The 19,044-nt window shown below is 47.8% G+C and overlaps 1 protein-coding gene across 2 annotated transcripts in view; it reads right to left on the reverse strand.

The window, feature by feature from the left end:
- Positions 1-19,044, reverse strand: part of ADAM19 (ADAM metallopeptidase domain 19) — a gene marked incomplete at its 3' end in the record, with an annotated part of 85,122 nt that overhangs the window by 24,497 nt on the left and 41,581 nt on the right. For both annotated transcript variants that reach the window (XM_082650261.1, XM_082650260.1), the window contains exons 6-11: positions 12,284-12,476; positions 11,544-11,609; positions 6,733-6,804; positions 3,204-3,370; positions 966-1,050; positions 140-279 (exon numbers count right to left, since the gene is read on the reverse strand). In XM_082650261.1, coding sequence (XP_082506387.1) covers positions 140-279; positions 966-1,050; positions 3,204-3,370; positions 6,733-6,804; positions 11,544-11,609; positions 12,284-12,476 — 723 coding nt within the window. The remainder of the gene's footprint in view (positions 1-139; positions 280-965; positions 1,051-3,203; positions 3,371-6,732; positions 6,805-11,543; positions 11,610-12,283; positions 12,477-19,044) is intronic.

Here is a 19,044-nt window from a genome sequence, read left to right on the forward strand (position 1 = left end):
TTTTGTTGTCAAAACCCCCTTTTTCTTCAATGCCCCCGTTAGTATAACAGAGGCTCCCTGGGCCGGGAGCAACACGGGGGCCATGCTGGCCTCTCGTGCTCTGCCGTCCTCCCCGTCATCACCTTCCTGCTTGACTCACCCGGTGGCGGCTGCCATGATGCACCCACCATCCGCCGCGCTGGCGGAGCAGCAATCCGCAGAATCATGGCTCATGCCGAAGTTGTGGCCCATCTCGTGGGCCATCGTGGCAGCCACGCCAATGGCATTCTCAGAGTGGTCCTGCTCAGGGAGACAGTTCAGGTCAATGACATCTCCCCACTACAGCCCTGCCTCTCCTTTAGCCAAGCCTCACAGTCCTCCACTGATTGTACAATTGCTGTGCGTACAGGCTCGGTGACTAAAGCCCGTGCTCTTAACTACCCTGCTGCATCTGTCAATAAATACAGGTGGATGGAGGGGTGGACAAATAAATGGACAGCAGCCTCCTTGCTGTCTACTTCACAGGTCAGACATGAGTAGTCCAAACACTCCCACAAAGTCAGAGAGCACTTCAAAAGAGGGCAATAATTTCCTGTGACTCTGAGACAGGCTCTTGCTCCATAAAGATATACAGAACAACACGAGACTTCAGATAAAAAAAAAAACATTTCATCTCTGTATCTTACAATTTCTCAACCCCTGATCTGGAACATATAAGACATCTAGTGATGTATGATTAACGTAATTGCTTCAAGGTGTCTCCTGAGCTTGAAAATTGGGAATAAATTACAATAAATGAAAATTCATCCCTGAGTACCTCCACCTCTTAGAACGTAATGCCTTCATTTTAAACAACGGCCCTTCTTTATGTTCAATCTCTTTTTTCCCGCAACAATTAATACAAAATTATTCTTTATAAGATGACCTCCTGTCTTGTGGGGCAGTCCTCCGCCTTCTGCAGCATCAATATATTGGCTGAGACTCACCATGTTGACCCCTCCAGACTGGTACACAGAGCACATGGCCATGAGGGGGGCCAGGCCGATGGTGGTGCCGTGGAAAGACATGCCCCTGCAGGAGGGAAGGAGAGAGGGTGACTGGAGTGGGGACCGAGAGGGCTGTTTCCATGTGCCCAGGAGTGGGTGGCCATCACGGCATTCCCTGGCTCTGCTGACATTCCCAGATCATTCCCAAGGGGACAGATCCCACTACTCTAGGCCAGCTGGACAACTTCCAGGTCACCACCCCTCTCACTTCCTCTCACCTACTCTCTCACTGCTCCAGAGAAACAGAAGAGAGAGCAAAAGTTCACTTCTTCCCACAATATGCCCGTAGCCCCATTCCCTGGAAGGAAATGGGCAGGGCTTGCAAAGCTGCATCCCATTCCTGCTGCAGAGGAAAAGGTCAGAGGGTGGGGATGAGGGAAGGGTGGCACAGGTTCTGAGGCTGAAGTGAATCATGCCCACTTCCGCCAGCTGCCAGGGTGCCCTGCCATATCCCTGGCTCTGTGGTATGTGTATGGGGAGGGGGGGTCAGGGCAGCAGCTGTGGGGGCTGATGCTTCATTCCTGCATCACTCTGGGGCCAAGGAAACAGATGTGTCCCATCAGGAGCCTCACAAAGTGCAGCTGGGTGCAAGGATGAACTGTTTCTGCCTTTGTTTTGCAACTGTGCTCTTAACCTGCCAACAGCCAGCTACATTCCCCCAGTTTAATACACGCTTTTCTCAGCTGTACGCATCCAGGGCAGGGGCAAGGGAATGAATAAAATACCAGTGTTTTCGTGCATACCACAAACATGAAATTTATTTAAAGCATCTACATGGACGTTCATTACATCATGCTTTTGTATCTCTGTGTTTGTCTTCTTACTTAGACCATGATATCTTAGAGAGTCAAGGCTATCTCATGTATTTTGGGGTCATTAGAACTTAGCAAAGAATCAGACACGTAGTGGGTGCTTAATACATGCTTGTTGAATTCAAGGCACACTTATCTTCAGAGAAACACTCTGCAAAAAAAATACATGCAGGGCTTCCCTGGTGGCGCAGTGGTTGAGAGTCCGCCTGCCGATGCAGGGGACACGGGTTCGTGCCCTGGTCCGGGAGGATCCCACGTTGCTGCGGAGCAGCTGGGCCCGTGAGCCACGGCCGCTGAGCCTGCGCGCCGGGAGAGGCCACAACGGTGAAGGGCCCGTGTACCGCAAAAACAAAACAAACAAACAAACAAAAAAAACATGCAAAGCTCTATGACGCCCTACTGGTTATCTGATAAACTCACACAGGGCTCCGAGGAAGTCCTACTGGAAATTGGATTCAAGGTCTTGCCCAAAGCAGAACTCCAGGCTTTCAAAGATCAGGCCAAAGTTTTGGTAACCAAAGACTCTTCCTAGGTAAATGTGCTATCATGAAGTAAGCACTTGGGTTTGTGGTACGGCTATTTCCCCGGTCTCTTTTAAAGAGTAAACAAAGGTTTAAATGATTGTTGTTTCAGAGATATTTAGGAAACAGGAAAAAGAAATTGGTTTTATTATGTATATGCCTTTTGTTGTAACTTCCTGAGAATACCTTTGGAAGTCAACACTAATAAATACTAGATAATCACCACGGGGGACTCTCACGGGCCACCGCGACCCCCATCAGTTTCTGCTCTTTTCTCTCTGGGGATTGAACAAACTCCAACACATCCGCCCTCTCCCCCCGCGTCTCCCTCCCCCCAAACACACTATTCCTGCACCACCTGCCACTTGACTGTCTCGCAGTCGACCCTGAGCCCCTGGGAATGACGTGAACGACAAGCAGAGGAGGCCCCTCTCCTGTGCCTGCTTTGGGCGATTAACACCTGTTCTAGAACAAAGCGCCACAAAGATCAAGGTGAGCCCCTTAGAAAGTCTATTTCAAAGCAGCCATGACCAACAGTCACTCACTTCCCAAATACACACCCAACTGTTTCAGAGACTCAACTAAATATGTCTAAGGCTAATTGTCTTATTTGGGCTGTAAACACTTCTTGGGATTGCTATGACTCAGGCTTTTTAATATTTTCCTGCATATACTGGGTACAGAGCACACGCCTGAGGAACACTTCGTTACCTGGACTGGAGAGTAAGGATGGCTTAGTCCAGCCAACCTTCAGCACTGGGGAGAAAAGGGCAAACAGCACACGCACTGCAGGCAGGGGCTTTGCAGCCAAGGCCAAGGCAACACATACGGAAAAGGCTATTTACGTGATTAACTGTGCATTGTCATGGTTCTTCCAGGCGAGCAGCTTGCGCCTCCAGCTAAGAAAGGACCAGAGGGTAGAGTACGGGTTCTCCGAAACTTCACACATATTTCCATGAGTCCACACTTCCAAGCCCACGAGGGCAATCCGGATATTCAAGGATCGGTAAAACTGAAAACACACAGAGAAGAGAGTCACAGCATCATCTGTCAACACCACTTGAGGTTATGAGCCCCTTCCTAGCCCAAGCGCTCAGAGCACAGATTCCAGATTTCCCTTCTATACATGCCTCCAAGGGGAAGAGGGAACACGTGTTGCTCTTCACCTTCTCAGAAGGGGGACATCCTGAGACAGGCACGACATCCTAAGAGAGGCTCTGTCCCTGGTGGCAGAGCTGGCGTGACTTAGCTTAGAGAAATGAAGACTGAGATAGGACACAGAGTTGTTTTCAGACATGCACGGGGTTCTCATGTGGAGAAAGGATCAGCATTTTTGCACATAAGTCTAAAGCGGGGCTCAGTCTATAGGTAAAAAAGACAGGAAGACATTTCATTTCAAACAGGAAAAAAGCTTTCAAAGGGAGCTAAGCCACACTGTCATCTATAATAAGGACCTTTGGCCCAGGTGTCTGGTACAATTATCCCTCCCAATTCCTTTACGGCCCTTATCATTTTTATACATGTCTAAAAAGTTCTCTTGTATATGCATTTTCAAAACAACTTTATTGAGGTATAATTTACATATCACAGAATCCACCCATTTTAGGTGTACAGCTCAATATTTTTTAGTAAACTTACCAAGTTGTAAAGTGATCACCATAATCCAATGTTAGACTATTTTCATCACACCAAGATCCCTTATGTCCACTTACCATCATTGCCCATTTTCACCCCCAGACCTGGGCAATCACTAATCCACTTTCTGTCTCCACAGATTTGCCTTTTCCAGACATATTCTATAAATGAAATTATACAATATGTAGTCTTTTGTTATTTCTTTCATTTAGCATGTTTCTGAGATTCATCCATCTTGTAGCCTGTATCAGGCTGCCATTCCTTTTTATTGCTGGCTAGTAGTCCATTGTGCGGATATATTAATGGATTTATTGGAAGACGTCTCCGACTCATTTTGGAAGTAAATGGGTGTAAATGAAATACAGGTAGATAGATGTGCTTACTTTGAAAATGTCCTTCCCCATCACTGGGGGTTTTTGGGTTTTGTGAAGGATGCCATAAGCAGGTTGCAAGCTTTAGGTTGCAAAGGTCCCAGATAATCTTCAGGATTTTGTCCAACCCAGAGATCCTGAAATTCTATACACGAGCCTTGATCCTTGGGCTCCTTAAGGCTAGAGCTACGCCTAACTTTCATGACACAGTATATTTCCTCTCACACACACATAGCAAGCAAGAAGAGGGTTTTCCTTAAAGCGAAGTACTGGAAGGCGTAGGTACAAGGAATTCTTTGACTGGCCTATCCTAGAGAATACTGAGACAGCAACTTAAAAAAAAAAAAAAATTGCAGGTAAACCTAGGTCATGTGAGCAGGAGATGCCATCTTAATCCGAAAGTGGCAGGTACTGCCCCAAGGTAATTATAACAATCATAGCACCAATGCTTATCAAGTGCTTTCTATGTATTAAGCACTGAGGCCTAGAGAAGTTCAGTAACTTGCTAAAGTCTCAGCAGGAAGCTGGCAGAGCCAGGGTTAAGGCCCGGATTACTCGACCTCAGAGTCTAATCATGACGACACTACACTGCTGAAGTGCTACCATATTTACACATCCAGAGAATCAACTTGCCCCCAAGAAACTGTGATGTAAATGGGCTCCAGATTCAGCAGAGTATCAGTTGATTTCAATGGAAATTTTGATTTTCCTGTTTTATGCTAGGTCAATCATTACAGAAAACAAAGGGTTTGGATTTCAAGTTGAACTTGCTTCACTAGGGAGCTTTTTGAGGACTTAAACTTGGCTTTTTTCACAGTTAAGGAAAAACATTTTTGATTGGGTTCAAGATTCAGCTGATTAGTGCAGTGCATTCCAGTTTTAGTTCCATAATAGTTCAGTTCAAGTAGGTGGGTCAGCAAGCCTCAGAGAAGTGAGTTTGCCTTCCCTAACCCCAGCCGGGAGTGACTAACCTCAGCTGCAGATGAGATAACCGAGACTGCTTCACAGAGCAGACCAGCTGGCAAGGCTGGGGGCCTTCCAGCAAGGATGTGGTTTGCTAACGCCTCTCTTCTCCTTCCACTTTTCACCAGCACCACTGGTTCGATCACCCAGACCAGCTGCAGAATCTACATAGCGGAGACCCAGCCAAGTCTCCCACCTGCAGCATCTCCAGAACAATAGATGTCACATGGGGGATAACATGGTCTACCCCCAGGGAAACAAGCTTTTCTTGTTTTCCCAGATGCTGAGTGTTTGGGTTGTGGGATCATTTAGATGTTATTGCTGAGTGAACTGAAGGCTAGAGAGAGGACTGGACTGTGTCCCTGGAGTCCTTCCTTCCAGGAAATGCCAGTGTTTGACTTTCACCAGGCACCAAACACTGACCAGCGTTTCCAGAGTCATCTACGGCAAAAACACAGGGCATAGACCTGCCCATCCAATGACTTCAGTACACTACCAAATTTGCTTGTAAATCCCTAAAAATATTTGTTCTCTTCCTTATCCTCTAATATTTTTTTAAAAAATATATATATATATTCCCCCCTGAGACCTGGGATCCAGGAATCCCTAGCAGGCCCAGAGTTAAGGTTCAGAAGTTTTGTGAGTGCCCTGAAACTGTACAATAAATGTGATCAGATTCTCAGAGACCTGCGATCCCAAACATTAAAATCTACTTTTTAAAACTATTTACCACTCGCCTATCAAGAGGCCACTGTCATTCTAGGTTACCTCTTCTGCATTTTGCACTCTTTCATATAAACAAAGTATTTCCAAGTCCCAGACCAGCCTATTCTAGTAAAATTCAAGAATCTGGGTATTTCCTAAGAGCTTGTTTAAAAGAGCCTGACCTAGGAAAGTTAACCAACTGCATGGCTTTTCTAAGAGACAAAACCAAATGATTTTAGAACTGTTTTACAGACGGAGATTATACAGATTGACCCCAAACCACCCACTCCTCAACTTTTAAGGCAGGGATGAGGGGAAGGGGGTCAGAGGACAGCACTCTGGGTCCTCGCCCCTGCTTCAGCTTAGAGGAGCCTGTTGTCATCGGACTTCTATATTAGACATTGGAAAAAGGATTCCATCAGAAAAACAAAAACAATCCAAAGCTCTTGATTTAAATCAACCCCTCATTTTGTAAATTAAAAAACAAAACAAAACAGCAACCCAAACAAGACAAGTTACTTGGCTAGGTCCATGCAGTTGACGGTCTTGTCGTGACCACTGAGCTTCGGCTGCATCGCTACTGCCTCCCAGAAGCTGGTGGGGCGGCCAGTCGAGCAAGAGGCAAGTCAGGTGTGATCTCCTGTCCTGCAGCTCCTCTAAGGTGCTGGCACCTTTCCCACAAGGACACACCTGGTCTCACCTTATCAACGTAATTGGCGATCTCCATGAGCTTGTGTTTGGTGGCGTCCTGGTCTCGTCGATTCTTCTGAAACTAAATGGGGCAAGCAGAACTAGGTGAGACCCCAGAACCCTTCCCAGGACCCCTCGTGTGCCCCATTACTGGTCTTTGAATTCCTTTTCATTTTCTTCCGTCTTCTGTGACGACTATCTCCCTGACACATAGTGTCAGCTTGGGAGGGCAGAACGTGGGTCACATCCATCTTGGTACCTCCAACTACTAGCTCAGTTCCAGGCACACGGTAGGCATGTTAACAGTTGTGCAGTGAACTGAGTTGTCTTCCTCCAGCCTGTGAAGTCAACCTTGTTCTCCTGTCCTCCTAATTACAAGGCCTCCTGCAAACTTCCACTGGGGCTTAGAAGAGGGACCAATCCAATCCTTGCCTCGGTCATCACCCCAGCATGGAGCCGCCATCACAGGGATCTCACAAGGCCTCCGTGCACGTGATCAGTCAACATGGTCAAATTGTTGCTGAACAACTGCAGTGTGCAAGGCACTGCACTTGGTGCTGGGTAGGATACAAAGTGTGTGGTCCTGGTCCTAGCCTTGAAGGAGCTTCAGTTAAAACACAGAGCGGACCAGAAATAACAACAATGCAGATACTATATTTAAGGAGTATGAAATAGAAAAGGGCTGAGAAAACCTGCACAGAAATAACTGCAACAGGAGGCTGTGTGAATGACACAAAATGAGTGCTGGCAATGAGGATCATAAAACCTTGGGAAATAGGCTTTATCTAGGCACGCTACTCAGATCAACTAGCAATGCCTTCCACAGTGAGAAGAATTCTAAGACTGCAAGGGGCTCGGCAGCAAAAAGTGCTGTGCTCCATCAGAAATATCTGCCGTGGGCAGCAGGAGGGGCACATTTCTGTAGGTAGCCTCACTTAATCACGCCTGCTTCAAAAGGGTAGATCACGGGCTTCCCTGGTGGCGCAGTGGTTGAGAGTCCGCCTGCTGATGAAGGGGACACGGGGTCGTGCCCCGGTCCGGGAGGATCCCACGTGCCGCGGAGCAGCTGGGCCCGTGAGCCATGGCCGCTGAGCCTGCGCGTCCGGAGCCTGTGCTCCGCAACGGAAGAGGCCACAACAGTGAGAGGCCCGCGTACCGCAAAAAAAAAAAAAAAAAAAAAGGGTAGATCACTTTCAGCTGCAATGATGAAGGAAAGCTTCACAGCATAAACATAAAACTTGCTACAACTGAAACCTAAATTTGAAAATGATGGGTACGTCCTATATGCTGCCATTGTTACACAGAACCTGGGTACCTATCTGATTTACCTTGTGTACACACGATATATGTTACTTCAGTCCAAACCTTCACGTCCTTCCTCCACTGCATCCCACAAGAATATACAAGAAAGAAATGAAAAGAACAGCCAAATAAAACACCCTGGGATATTTGTCCAGATGGGGGTGTGTCTCAGCCACGATAGGGGGAGAAACGCACCGTTTCCTATTCTCCCACTGCTTCTGGACCTTCCTGGGCCTCCTGGGAACCGTGACTCATCAGAACTGCAATCGTCTCACTTTCACCATTGCTTTCTACGGAGTTAAATTCATTGTAAGATCCTGGGACTTAGACCTTTCCAAGGTGTTAATCCTGAAGTTTCTCTTTACTCAGTCATCCCATTTCTAAACTCGTCTCACAGGCACAGAAAGTGCTGCAGCATTTAGGGCGCATTTATTAGAACATCAGAGTCAGACTTCATTGTCTTTCAGATATATTAATCCTATCTTCAAACAGCTGCCCGATAATACCACCATAGTTTTAAGGAATGTACCATGCTATCCTGAAGAGCCTCAGGCAAGAGTCAGCAAACTTTCTGCAAATGGCCAGACGGTAAATATTTTAGGCTTTGCAGCCATAAAGTCTCTACCACAACTACTCAACTCTGCCATTGTAGCTCAAAAGCAGCCACGGACAACACATGCAGCGGTAGGCATGGATACGTTCCAGTAAAACTTTATTTATAAAAACCCGGAGTGGGCTGGATTTGACCATGGGCTATAGTTTACAGACCTCTGATGTAAAGAAAAGAGCATCTCCCACTTACACTTTCTGGGCTGACACAGGCCTTAAAACACGGTGCATCACCTGGTCTTTCCCAGCTGCCCCACATTCTGTCTGTATCTTGAAAAGTCCTTGGCATACCTGTTCTCACAGCTGCCCTGTCTCCTCCTCCAAATCCCATCTTGCTCTTCCCCCACCTGGATCTCCCATTTCACCTAAGGAATGAATAAACTGAGAACCACCCCCAGGTGCTCCCACCTAGGCCCAGGGAGCTGCATGGTCATTTTTACTGCTGAAAACCCTCTCTCCAGGCAGCAACCCCATCCACGTCTCTGCTCCCTGTGCTGAGTCCAGAAATCAGAGGCGAAGCCTGGCCTGTCTCAACACCAGGTTATAAATCACAGATAAGGCGCCCTCCTCTTCCCTGTCTGCCGTCCTCTCAGATTAATTAATTGTCAGGCATACATTTCTGCCCGCGGAGGATGAGAGGCCGCTTGGAGAGGGAGTGGGGGAGGAGGTGGTGAGGGGGGCAGGGATTTGTGAGCCTGTGAGCCCGGCCTGGCCTATTACTTCCCCACCCACCCCTGCCCAGGACCTGAGTAGTGAGCACATTCCCCATCCACCATCCACTGAGCTGCATGAATCATGGCCTGTGGGCAGCACCTATGGGGCGCTGCTGGAGACCCTCCCTCTAGAACAGGAAGACGGCTCTATGCACAGCACAGTTCTGGAGGCACCTTGGGCGCACACTTTTCCTTCTGGGGGTCTGCTGTGACCCTGGAGGTCAGGAGACTGAAGATGTCCGATCCTCACCCCACCCCCGCTTCTCCAGCTTTCAGGCTCACACCCAGTGGGTTTTAAATCCCCACACCAGGAGTCCTCTGGTGAGAGTGCAAGGCCGAGGGGGAGCATCACCCCACCTTTCCATTAGAGCAGCTGTGTTTCTATATGCTTAACTATCGGGGTCCCAGGAGCTTTCATCTGAACAAAGGATTCTGCAGCACACACAAAAAAAGGTTCGAGACCACTGTATTAGAGGATCTCAAGATGTCCCAGAGCCGGGGAAGCTCAGCTCTCTTCCAGCAACCCGCCCACTATGGCAGTTCTGTTAGGCAGGGGCCAGCGCCATTAGCATCCCCCATGACTGTGCAGCTGCGGCTTTTAAATCACTTAGGATTTTGCTCCCCACACCACTCCCCCATCCTACACACACACCAGTCTTTGGAAAGGAAAACAAAAGGAAAAAAAAAAAGAAAGAAAGAAAGGCTGCTGGAAAAACCAATACCGACACCAATTAAAAAGCAAAACTCCTCTCAAAGCAGAACAAGATGTTTCCTCGGGGCTTCCCTGGTGGCGCAGTGGTTAAGAATCCGCCTGCCAATGCAGGGCACACGGGTTCGAGCCCTGGTCCGGGAAGAACCCACATGCCACGGAGCAACTAAGCCCGTGTGCCACAATGACTGAGCCTGTGCTCTAGAGCCCACTAACCACAACTACTGAGCCTTCATGCCACAACTACTGAAGCCTGCACTCTAGGGCCCACAAGCCACAACTACTGAGCCCGTGCACCACAACTACTGAAGCCTGCACTCTAGAGCCCACAGGCCACAACTACTGAGCCCACGCCACAACTACTGAAGCCTGCACTCTAGAGCCCGTGCTCTGCAACAAGAGAAGCCACTGCAGTGAGAAGCCCGCGCACCACAACGAAGAGTAGCCACCACTCGTGGCAACTAGAGAAAGCCCACACGCAGCAACGAAGACCCAACGCAGCCAAAAATAAATAAATAAATAAAATTGAAATATATATATATATATATATATATATATATATATATATATATAAAAAAAAAGATGTTTCCTCGGCCTGGGAAAGCCCTTCACCTCCGCGTCTCTGCGCAGTTAACGACTCCGTGTCCTTTCAGACACTCAAGGGCCACCTCCTCCTGCCACTAACACTGGAAGGCAGCTCTTCCAGCGCGAAGTCTAGTATTCTTCCCCCTTCCCTGCACTGCCTCCAGGATCTGTGCTGTGGGATTGCTCCTCTGGGGGAGCCGCTCACTAACCCATTTGGATGGTATGTGACAGATGGGAACTGTGATGAGTTCTGTCAGAAAGGGAGCCCCAGGCGAGGTGCAGTGTGAGAACGTGGGGAGTGCTCAGCTCATCTGACCTTCCATGCCCAGAAGATATGTCAGTTCTGTGGTTGAGCCACTACATAAAGTGAGAATGAGGTAAAATACGGCTAATTTAGGCAAATATGGGCCGTAGGGCCTGAATCCATTCTTTAGGAGTCAGCTTCAACACCACTGCCTTGGGAAGCTTTTCCCAATTCATTATCTGCACTCTAATCCTCTACAATGAACCATCCTATAGCAGTCATCACACTTGGAACTGGAGAGTTTTTGTGCTGCTACTGTAAACCCTGTGATGTGAGGGGCAGGTCTATCTCTATTCTCCCAAAGAATAAGCACCAAAACATAAGGGTCTTCAGACCCAGTCTAAGAAATGTTAACCCAAATAACATCCTTTATCCTGATGTTCTGATTAATGCACTGAGCTGGAAGAGACTTCTCCTTGTTTTTTTCCCAACTATGTTTAAAATAGCAAAAAGAGCCCTTGGTCAGATTTAAGGTCAAAATCACATGACAAACCGGAAAAAGAGGAATGCTTTAGTATTTCCCCAAAGCAGTTTGAAGGCTGGAATGGAAGCTATCAAGAGAGCAATTTTTCTGCTAAAACCCATTGCCTCCCCCTTACCTCTTCATAATCAGCCACAAGGTAAAGCTCCACATACTTCATGGAGTGTAAATCTTCCCTTTTCATCTAAGAAAGAGACATAAGCAGATCAGAGCTATAGAAATGGTGGACTTGACCTCATTTCAAAAAACTGCTCAGAAATGGTGCAGTTAATAAGCAGCGGCCCTCCTTCCTAAATTTGTACCTGGGATCTAGAGACAACCCCAGCTATGGTCGCTTCATCATCACCCTCACTACACCTTCCGCCCGCCATCTTGGTTATCGCGGGAGGCTGCTCTGGGACAGTGGGTCCAGTCCTTTAGTCTCCAGAAATAACGAGCTGGCTGCCTAGTGCAGACAGAACAGAGGCTGACATACCGTGAGGGAACATGCTCACAGTCAAGTTCCCAAAAGACATTTAAACCACATACCTCTATTTTCGGTATAAATAAATACAAGCATTTTGTGCACATGGTTAAGTGGCTATTCCAAAAAGGGAGGCGTATATTTTTTTCTCACATTTTAAAGTTTCTGAAGTCAGCACCTTATTTTAAAGGTAGTAATGTTTTCCCCCAAAGCTGTTATTCTGTCGAAAACAAGGGTTTCTCACACTCAACAATGACTTAGACTAAGAGGAAAAAGCTATTTCCTCCTTCTTCGCCATCTCCCTTTAATTTAGAAATACTCCTGGATCCAAGGTAAGGGTCCTCAGAAGGGACAAGCCTATCCCCAGGCTAACTCCTGTGCTAAGAAAAACTCACCCTGCGAGGTCGCTTCTTGGTCTGGTTTGTAAACTGAGGGACCCAGTCCCTGGCGGTGGGCTTGGAGTGCTCGAACCCACAGTTCCTGGGGGGAAGCTTGAGATGTTCGGATCTGTAAATAAGGTGGTAGCCCTCGCTGTCAGGGAGGGGCTCGATGATGTAGCTGAGGTTACTGCTCACCATAATCAGTCCTCTGTTGACGGGAGAAATAGAATCTCTGGTCAAAGATTATGGTCCTGGAAAAGTCCCTTGCTCAGGCCTCAGTTTCCCCCTATAAAAAATTTCACAGTTGGTTTTGATCATTGCTTCTTAATCTTATTATGGGGTCGTGCACTCCTTGGTGAGAATCTGACGCAAACTCAGACTTCCTCTCCAGAGAAATGCACATGTACGTGAGATGTGGTGCACGGTTTCAGGGTACAAAAGCATATCACAGAGAAGCTTGAAGGTTCTAAAAGGGCTGGACCAGGGACAGTTCATACTCATAAAGGATGGCAGGACTAGGATTCCAAAAACCCTCCCAAACCCAAACATAGCATACAACAGATCACAGGTCAAAACTTGATAGACGGAGAAAAAGACAGTCTGGTGACTGGAGGAAGAATGCTGGCCTGAGGATGAGGAGACCCAAGTTCTAATCTTAGCTCCAACATTAAATTGCCAAATGCTCTTCAACAAACCTCTTCAATCACTCCAAGCCTCAGTTTCCCCAAGTGTAAATGCAAATGATAATTTTCTAACTTCACAGGACTCTTGGGATGATTAAATGGAAAGACAAGTGTCCTTGCTCTTGGAAACCAAAGCTAGAGACATCACTGATGGCATGCCTACCAGCCCCAATTTCCCTGTGTCAGCAAGGCAGCTCTGCGGTGAGGTGACACCCACAACCAAGCATGTGTGACTACTCTTTTCTCTGGGTTACAGATACTAGCCTTGAACTCAGAATAAATATGTGTGTTCATTCATTATATTTTTTCATTCACTGAACCCTTACTCTGTATTAGATGTAATCTAGACATAATCCCTGCCCTTGTGTAATTCACATTCCATTGGAGGACAGACATTCATTCCACAAACACTTCCTGAGCTGCTGCTATGTGCCAGGCATCGTGCTAGTTGCTGAGGACGGACTAGTGAACAGGACAGACAAGATGCCTGCCCTCACGGAGCTTAGAGTCTGAACATGGGAATAAATCACTACAGTATGTTAACAGAAAAGGCAAAGAGCTTTCATCGCCCTTAACACTGATGTTGGATGCTGCGGCCTGGGGTGCTGCATCAATGAGGCTTCTGGGCGCTTTATCTGGACTCGGTGAGAAAGAGTGCACAGCTTATCACCAATCGCTATCACCAATAATCAATGGAAGGGACAGCAGAGGCCCCCGTAGCAGGTATTTGCCATCCTTGACACCGTGAGATGAAAACTAGAGCAAGGGAATGTTATCAGGGCCCTGGGGAAGGAAGGTCCCAGCAATGTACCCCAGGGACCCCACAGCATTTCGTGTGCTCCGAAACCTCAGGCTCTATCCATCCAGAAATTTCAAAAGGTAAAGTGTAGCCAAGTCAGTCTTTGCCACTCCAAACTGGCAGGACCTCTCTTCGGCTGTCTCGGCTTCCATCCCTGCCCCTAACAACTCCGGATCCCCGCCCAGGTTTTGCCCTTTGGGAAGAGCCTGTGATGCTCTCAGGAGAGACAGCGGCAGGCCCTGATCAGCAGCAGTCCTTCCTGGAATCCATCCCTGGTTGACCTCATTCCTGTGCCAGGGAGCCTGACGACTTCCCGGCTACCTCATCCAGGCTGACGCAGCAATCCCAGACCAGCCCCCCAGCGGGACGCCCAATGGGCTGCCTGTGCAGCTGGGGGTGAGAGTGGAACAAACAGCAAGGGTCACATCCGCTCCTGAGTCCGGACGGGAAAGGGCAGAGGGCAGAGCTGCTGTGGGCATCCTGTTCTCAAGCTATCTTCTCATCTTGGCTGACCAAGGCCCCTCCCCGTCACCTCAGTTTCCCCCAATGGCTACAAACACTACAAACCAGCCGATGGCTTTGTGTGCACTGGGTTGTGGCTGTGGAGATAACACCCAGTGGGTGGAAAGTTCCAGTGTAGCTGACCAGGCATCACTTGAATAAGCCTCTAGGCCGAATAGGACAGAGACAACACAGAAGTTTGGTGCACAGTGAACAACAATCATGGTGGTTATAAACTATTGAGTCTTTACTATGGACCAGGCACTGTGCTGAGTATTTTATTATTCACATCAACTTCTATGATCCTTACAAATATTATCCTCATTTTACAAACGAGAAAACTAAGGCTCAGCGAGGTTAATCAACTGACCAAAGTCACACAGGCAGTAAAAACCTAAGTAGTCTGGCTCTAGGTCCCAAGACCTTAACCATGACCTCACACTGCCTCTGTCACCAGAGCCCTGTAGAGTAGCTATAAGTGACAAGAATCAGCAACTCTCCTCTGAGGCGTGATCAGCCATTACCCAACTGGCCTGTCTGAAGTAAGACCCCAGCTGGGAGAGGCAGTCAGTCCACTTCTCATTTTTAGACACCATTTTTTGAGAGTTAACTATATGCCAGGCCCTGTGCTTATAATTGTCATTCTTACATCAATGCTGTAAAGCACCATTATGGGTCCCATTTGATAGATAAGGAAACTGAGCTCCAGAGAGATTAAATAACAAGCTCTCATGGGTATTCTGGGGCCAAAGATTTAAGGTCCGGCAGACTCTGGACCCCATGCCCTTAACTTCTATGCTATCTGCCTCTATCAGTGAGTTCCAAACCTAGGGGTCAGAGATCTTAGGATCAAATCTCCCAGATCTATCCATTAGAATATTCTCCAGGGTGTATTAGAAATGGAGATGTCCAGGCCCCACCTAGGAGATGCAGGTTCTGTAGGCCTGAGCAAGTGAACAAGTCCCATAGGAATGTCCTGCACAGCCACACTCAGGAACCTTGACCTGGAGCCCAGCCTCTGGCAGGGCCCTGTCTTTTCACAGAGCTCTAAGCAATTCTGTTCCAGGGAGTGGGCAGATTATAACTGGAGAAACACAAGCTCAGAAGGACATTGAAGGTCCTTCCAGCAATAGGACTCTGCAGCCGCTCCCCTCCCCTGCCCCTGCTGCGGCTGCCGGTAACACGCCTGTGTCACAGTTGCCCCCTTCCCGACTGCCAGGGGATGGAGAACAGGCTGGCGCAAGCCCTAGCGTGTCACAGCGAAGCCCAGCTTTGAAAGTGGGGGGATTTGTGAGAATCTACTTCCCAGGGCCCTTCACTGTCACCAATCCCAAGCCCTGCTAGCTGCCCTCCCCTGAACTCACCAGTCATTTCTCCTTCTAAGTGTCTCAGTTGATCTAATTTGCTAAATGTAAGCACTGGCAGAGCTTAGCAGGGGCTGGGGGGGGGGTGGGGTGCGCGGGAGGGGGACCCATGAGGTTGGGTGGCCAGGACCTCACACGCTATTCATTTTTGAGAGCTTGATACAAATGAAATTGTACAGAGGAACCCTGGCAGGGCAGGCCAGGCAGGCAGCAGGTTTAACCCCTGAATGACTACAAGACTCGCTCAAATGCATCCTTCCAGGAACTAGGCAAGAACTGCTTCTTAGGAATTTGTCCATTCAGAGCTGAACCCAAGGGGACACACCCTACATGCCTCCATCCAGAGCTGCCCTAAGAGGTAATCACTCTGTCACACTTCTTTCCTTCCCCCAAAATCTGCATGCAAGTGAGAAGGAGTTACAGGGAGCTTCAAAGGCAGCACAGAGGTGACGTGGTCACACAGGTGATGTGGTCCCTCTGGGATGGGGTGGCAAGCCACAAGTGGAGAGCATGGGCTCAGGAGTGGGACACACCTGGATTCAAATTCTGGCTCTGCTGTCTGCTAGCTTTGGGCTAAGTTACTCAACAAAGCTTCCCCTCTCACAGGGCTGCTATGACAGTTGACTGAAGTAAGAGGCAATGTTTACTAATAATTAGGGTAATATTTAAAAAGGATAGCTAATAGTCATTGAGCATGTATGATACACAAGGCAGGGTACAAGGCATCTTATTCAGTAGCCATTCAGCACATATGTATTGAGCACGTACCATGTGACAGGAACAGTTCTAGGCACCGGGGATGCAGCGTGATAGGAAAACAAAAAAAAGTCCCTGATCTCAAGGAAGTTGCACTCATCACCTCATGTAAATCCACCAATGATGTCACTATTGTTGCTCCCATTTTACAGGTGAGAAAACTGATGCTAGGGAACTGAAGCAACCTGTCAGGTTTTATACCAGGAACTGCCTGGCCCCAGAATCTACACCTGACAAAACTTGATGCTGCCCTGTGAGCGCTTACTCTATGCTTGACACAGAGGTAGCATTTCTTATCTGTTCTGCAGAAGGAAGGCCAGGTATTCAAATGGGAAAGGGCCACGCCTCTCCTTGGCAAAAGGGCAGATAGGCATGGACTGGCTCCTTCTGTCCCAGGCGCCCCACCTCCTGGAAACTCTGCCCACTCTCTCTGCAGCACAGACATTTCTACACTGAAGAGTCCTTTCCATGGTCTTGTCTACCCTGCTTTCTCAGATCAGAGGAACCAAAGCCCAGAGAAGTAGGAACTTGCCCAAGGTCACCTAGTGACCTACTGTTAGAGCTGGGGGCAGATCCCAGGTCTCCTGACATCCAGGCTCCTTACTCATGGGCGGAGCCATGACACGACCCTCAGCCTCCCACCCAGGACTCAGCAGCCCCCTGCACCGTGGGCATCATCTAGAGAGCTGAGCTGGCCAAGGCAAAGACAAGGAGGAAATGAAATGAAACGGGGAGGAAAGCTCAGAGATCACACAGCCGGGAGGTATGGAGCTAGATCTGAAACTCAGGTCGCTTGACTCTAAATTGTGAGCTCCTTCTAAGCCATCACATAACGTTCACACACATCCTCCTGTGCACACTCTTAATTTCATATCCTCTCTCTCCCTCTCTCTCCCACAAAGTCTGAGTCCAGGGACCTGGGGTAAGGTATAACCACAGTGAGTATGGGCCCCAGGGTTTTGAGGACAGATCTGCTATAAGAGTGATGCATCAGGGCTTCCATGGTGGCGCAGTGGTTGAGAGTCCGCCTGCCGATGCAGGGGACACGGGTTCGTGCCCCGGTCCGGGAAGATCCCACATGCCGCGGAGCGGCCGGGCCCGTGAGCCATGGCTGCTGAACCTGCGCGTCCGGAGCCTGTGCTCCGCAACGGGAGAGGCCACAACAGTGAGAGGCCTGCATACCACAAAAAAAAAAAAAAAAAAAAAAAAGAGTGATGCATCAAATAGATGACTACAGGTGATCTACTGTATGTCTTTGAAAGACTTTCTATGTAATTAAACTTGCCAGACATTAGTACTTAAGATACTATACAGCCATTAAAAGAATGAGCTAGATCTATGTGTGCCTATGACATAATGTTAAACTGGAAAAAGAAAAAAACAAATTACAGAATGGTATGTATAACTCTATAACCAATCTCCCTTGGATTAAAAAATCATATATACACATAATTTTGTATTTCAATTATGTATACTCCCCAACAGATTACAGATGGGGAATGAGATGGATTGAAAGGGCAGGACAGGATAAAGAATTTTCACTTCTTTTAGTTTTATGCTCCAGTATTATTTGGATGTTTAGCACACTCATTAGTTACGTAATGATAATCTTCAAGCACTTTCTTTACAAACAAAGTGACCAATCAGGTTTAAAAAATGTTTTTACTGCAATCAATACCTCTCCTGCTGATAGACAGTGAGTTGGACACACATGTGCGCACGCGCACACACACACACACGTACATGCACGCCCAGTGTCTGCCAAATCCCACAGGTTCAGTCAAGGACACCTCAACCCAGTAATGTCTAGATTTCTTCACAACTAATCGTTGCTCCTAAAATTTATACTTTATGTTAATTTGCAAAGCATTTGTGCACACAAGACATCGTATAGGACATTTAGATGAGTCCTTCATAGGAGACAGGCTTGGGGAGTATGGACACTAAACACCCCTAGGAAATGGTGTGCCACATCGTTTCATTGGTGTAGCTTATAAATATCCAGAGCTGCCACTCTATTCTCGAAGGGGTCAGGGGCCTAAACAAGATTACAGAGCATTATATTACATACCCCTGTTCCTTTTTGGAAGGAAGATTTCTAAAAGGATACACAAGAAACTGCTAACAATGGCTGCCTCTGGGGAGGGGGGATTCGGGAAACAGGAAGCGTACTCTTTCATTGTACGCTCTTGTATTATTTGAATGTATTTTTACTATGATCCCGTATTACCTCTTCAATTAAATTAGCCTAAAGAACTGCTTTGGAGAGAAGAGGACGCCCAGCAACAATCTAGAAACTCAGCTGGATTCCTCTGTATTTGTATCATCAGCCAGAAGAGCCCACTTGGTATAAATCCTACCTATTTTCTCCAATCACAAAGAGCATGTTTCCAGGAGAGAAGCACAATCGCTATGGAGATTTTCCATTGCAGCATCGCTTTATGAGCCTTAGTGGGGGGCGACTGGAGTGTTCCGCGTTCCGCGGGTTTGAAGCCTGCTGCTGCTACAGCTGCTCCTACTCCAGAGTCTGAATCGAGCCATCTGCCAGGCGTCTCCAGCTCTTAAATCAGTCGGGCCCACAGACACCCTCGGTTTCTTAAGGTGTGTAGTGAGAAGGCTGGGAAAATAAGGCGGGTGGACCCCATAAAAGGGAAGCGTGCAAAATAGAAACAC

The sequence above is a fragment of the Grampus griseus genome, assembly GCF_964374135.1.
Source record: "Grampus griseus genome assembly, chromosome: 3".
Classification (NCBI taxonomy): Eukaryota; Metazoa; Chordata; class Mammalia; order Artiodactyla; family Delphinidae; genus Grampus; species Grampus griseus.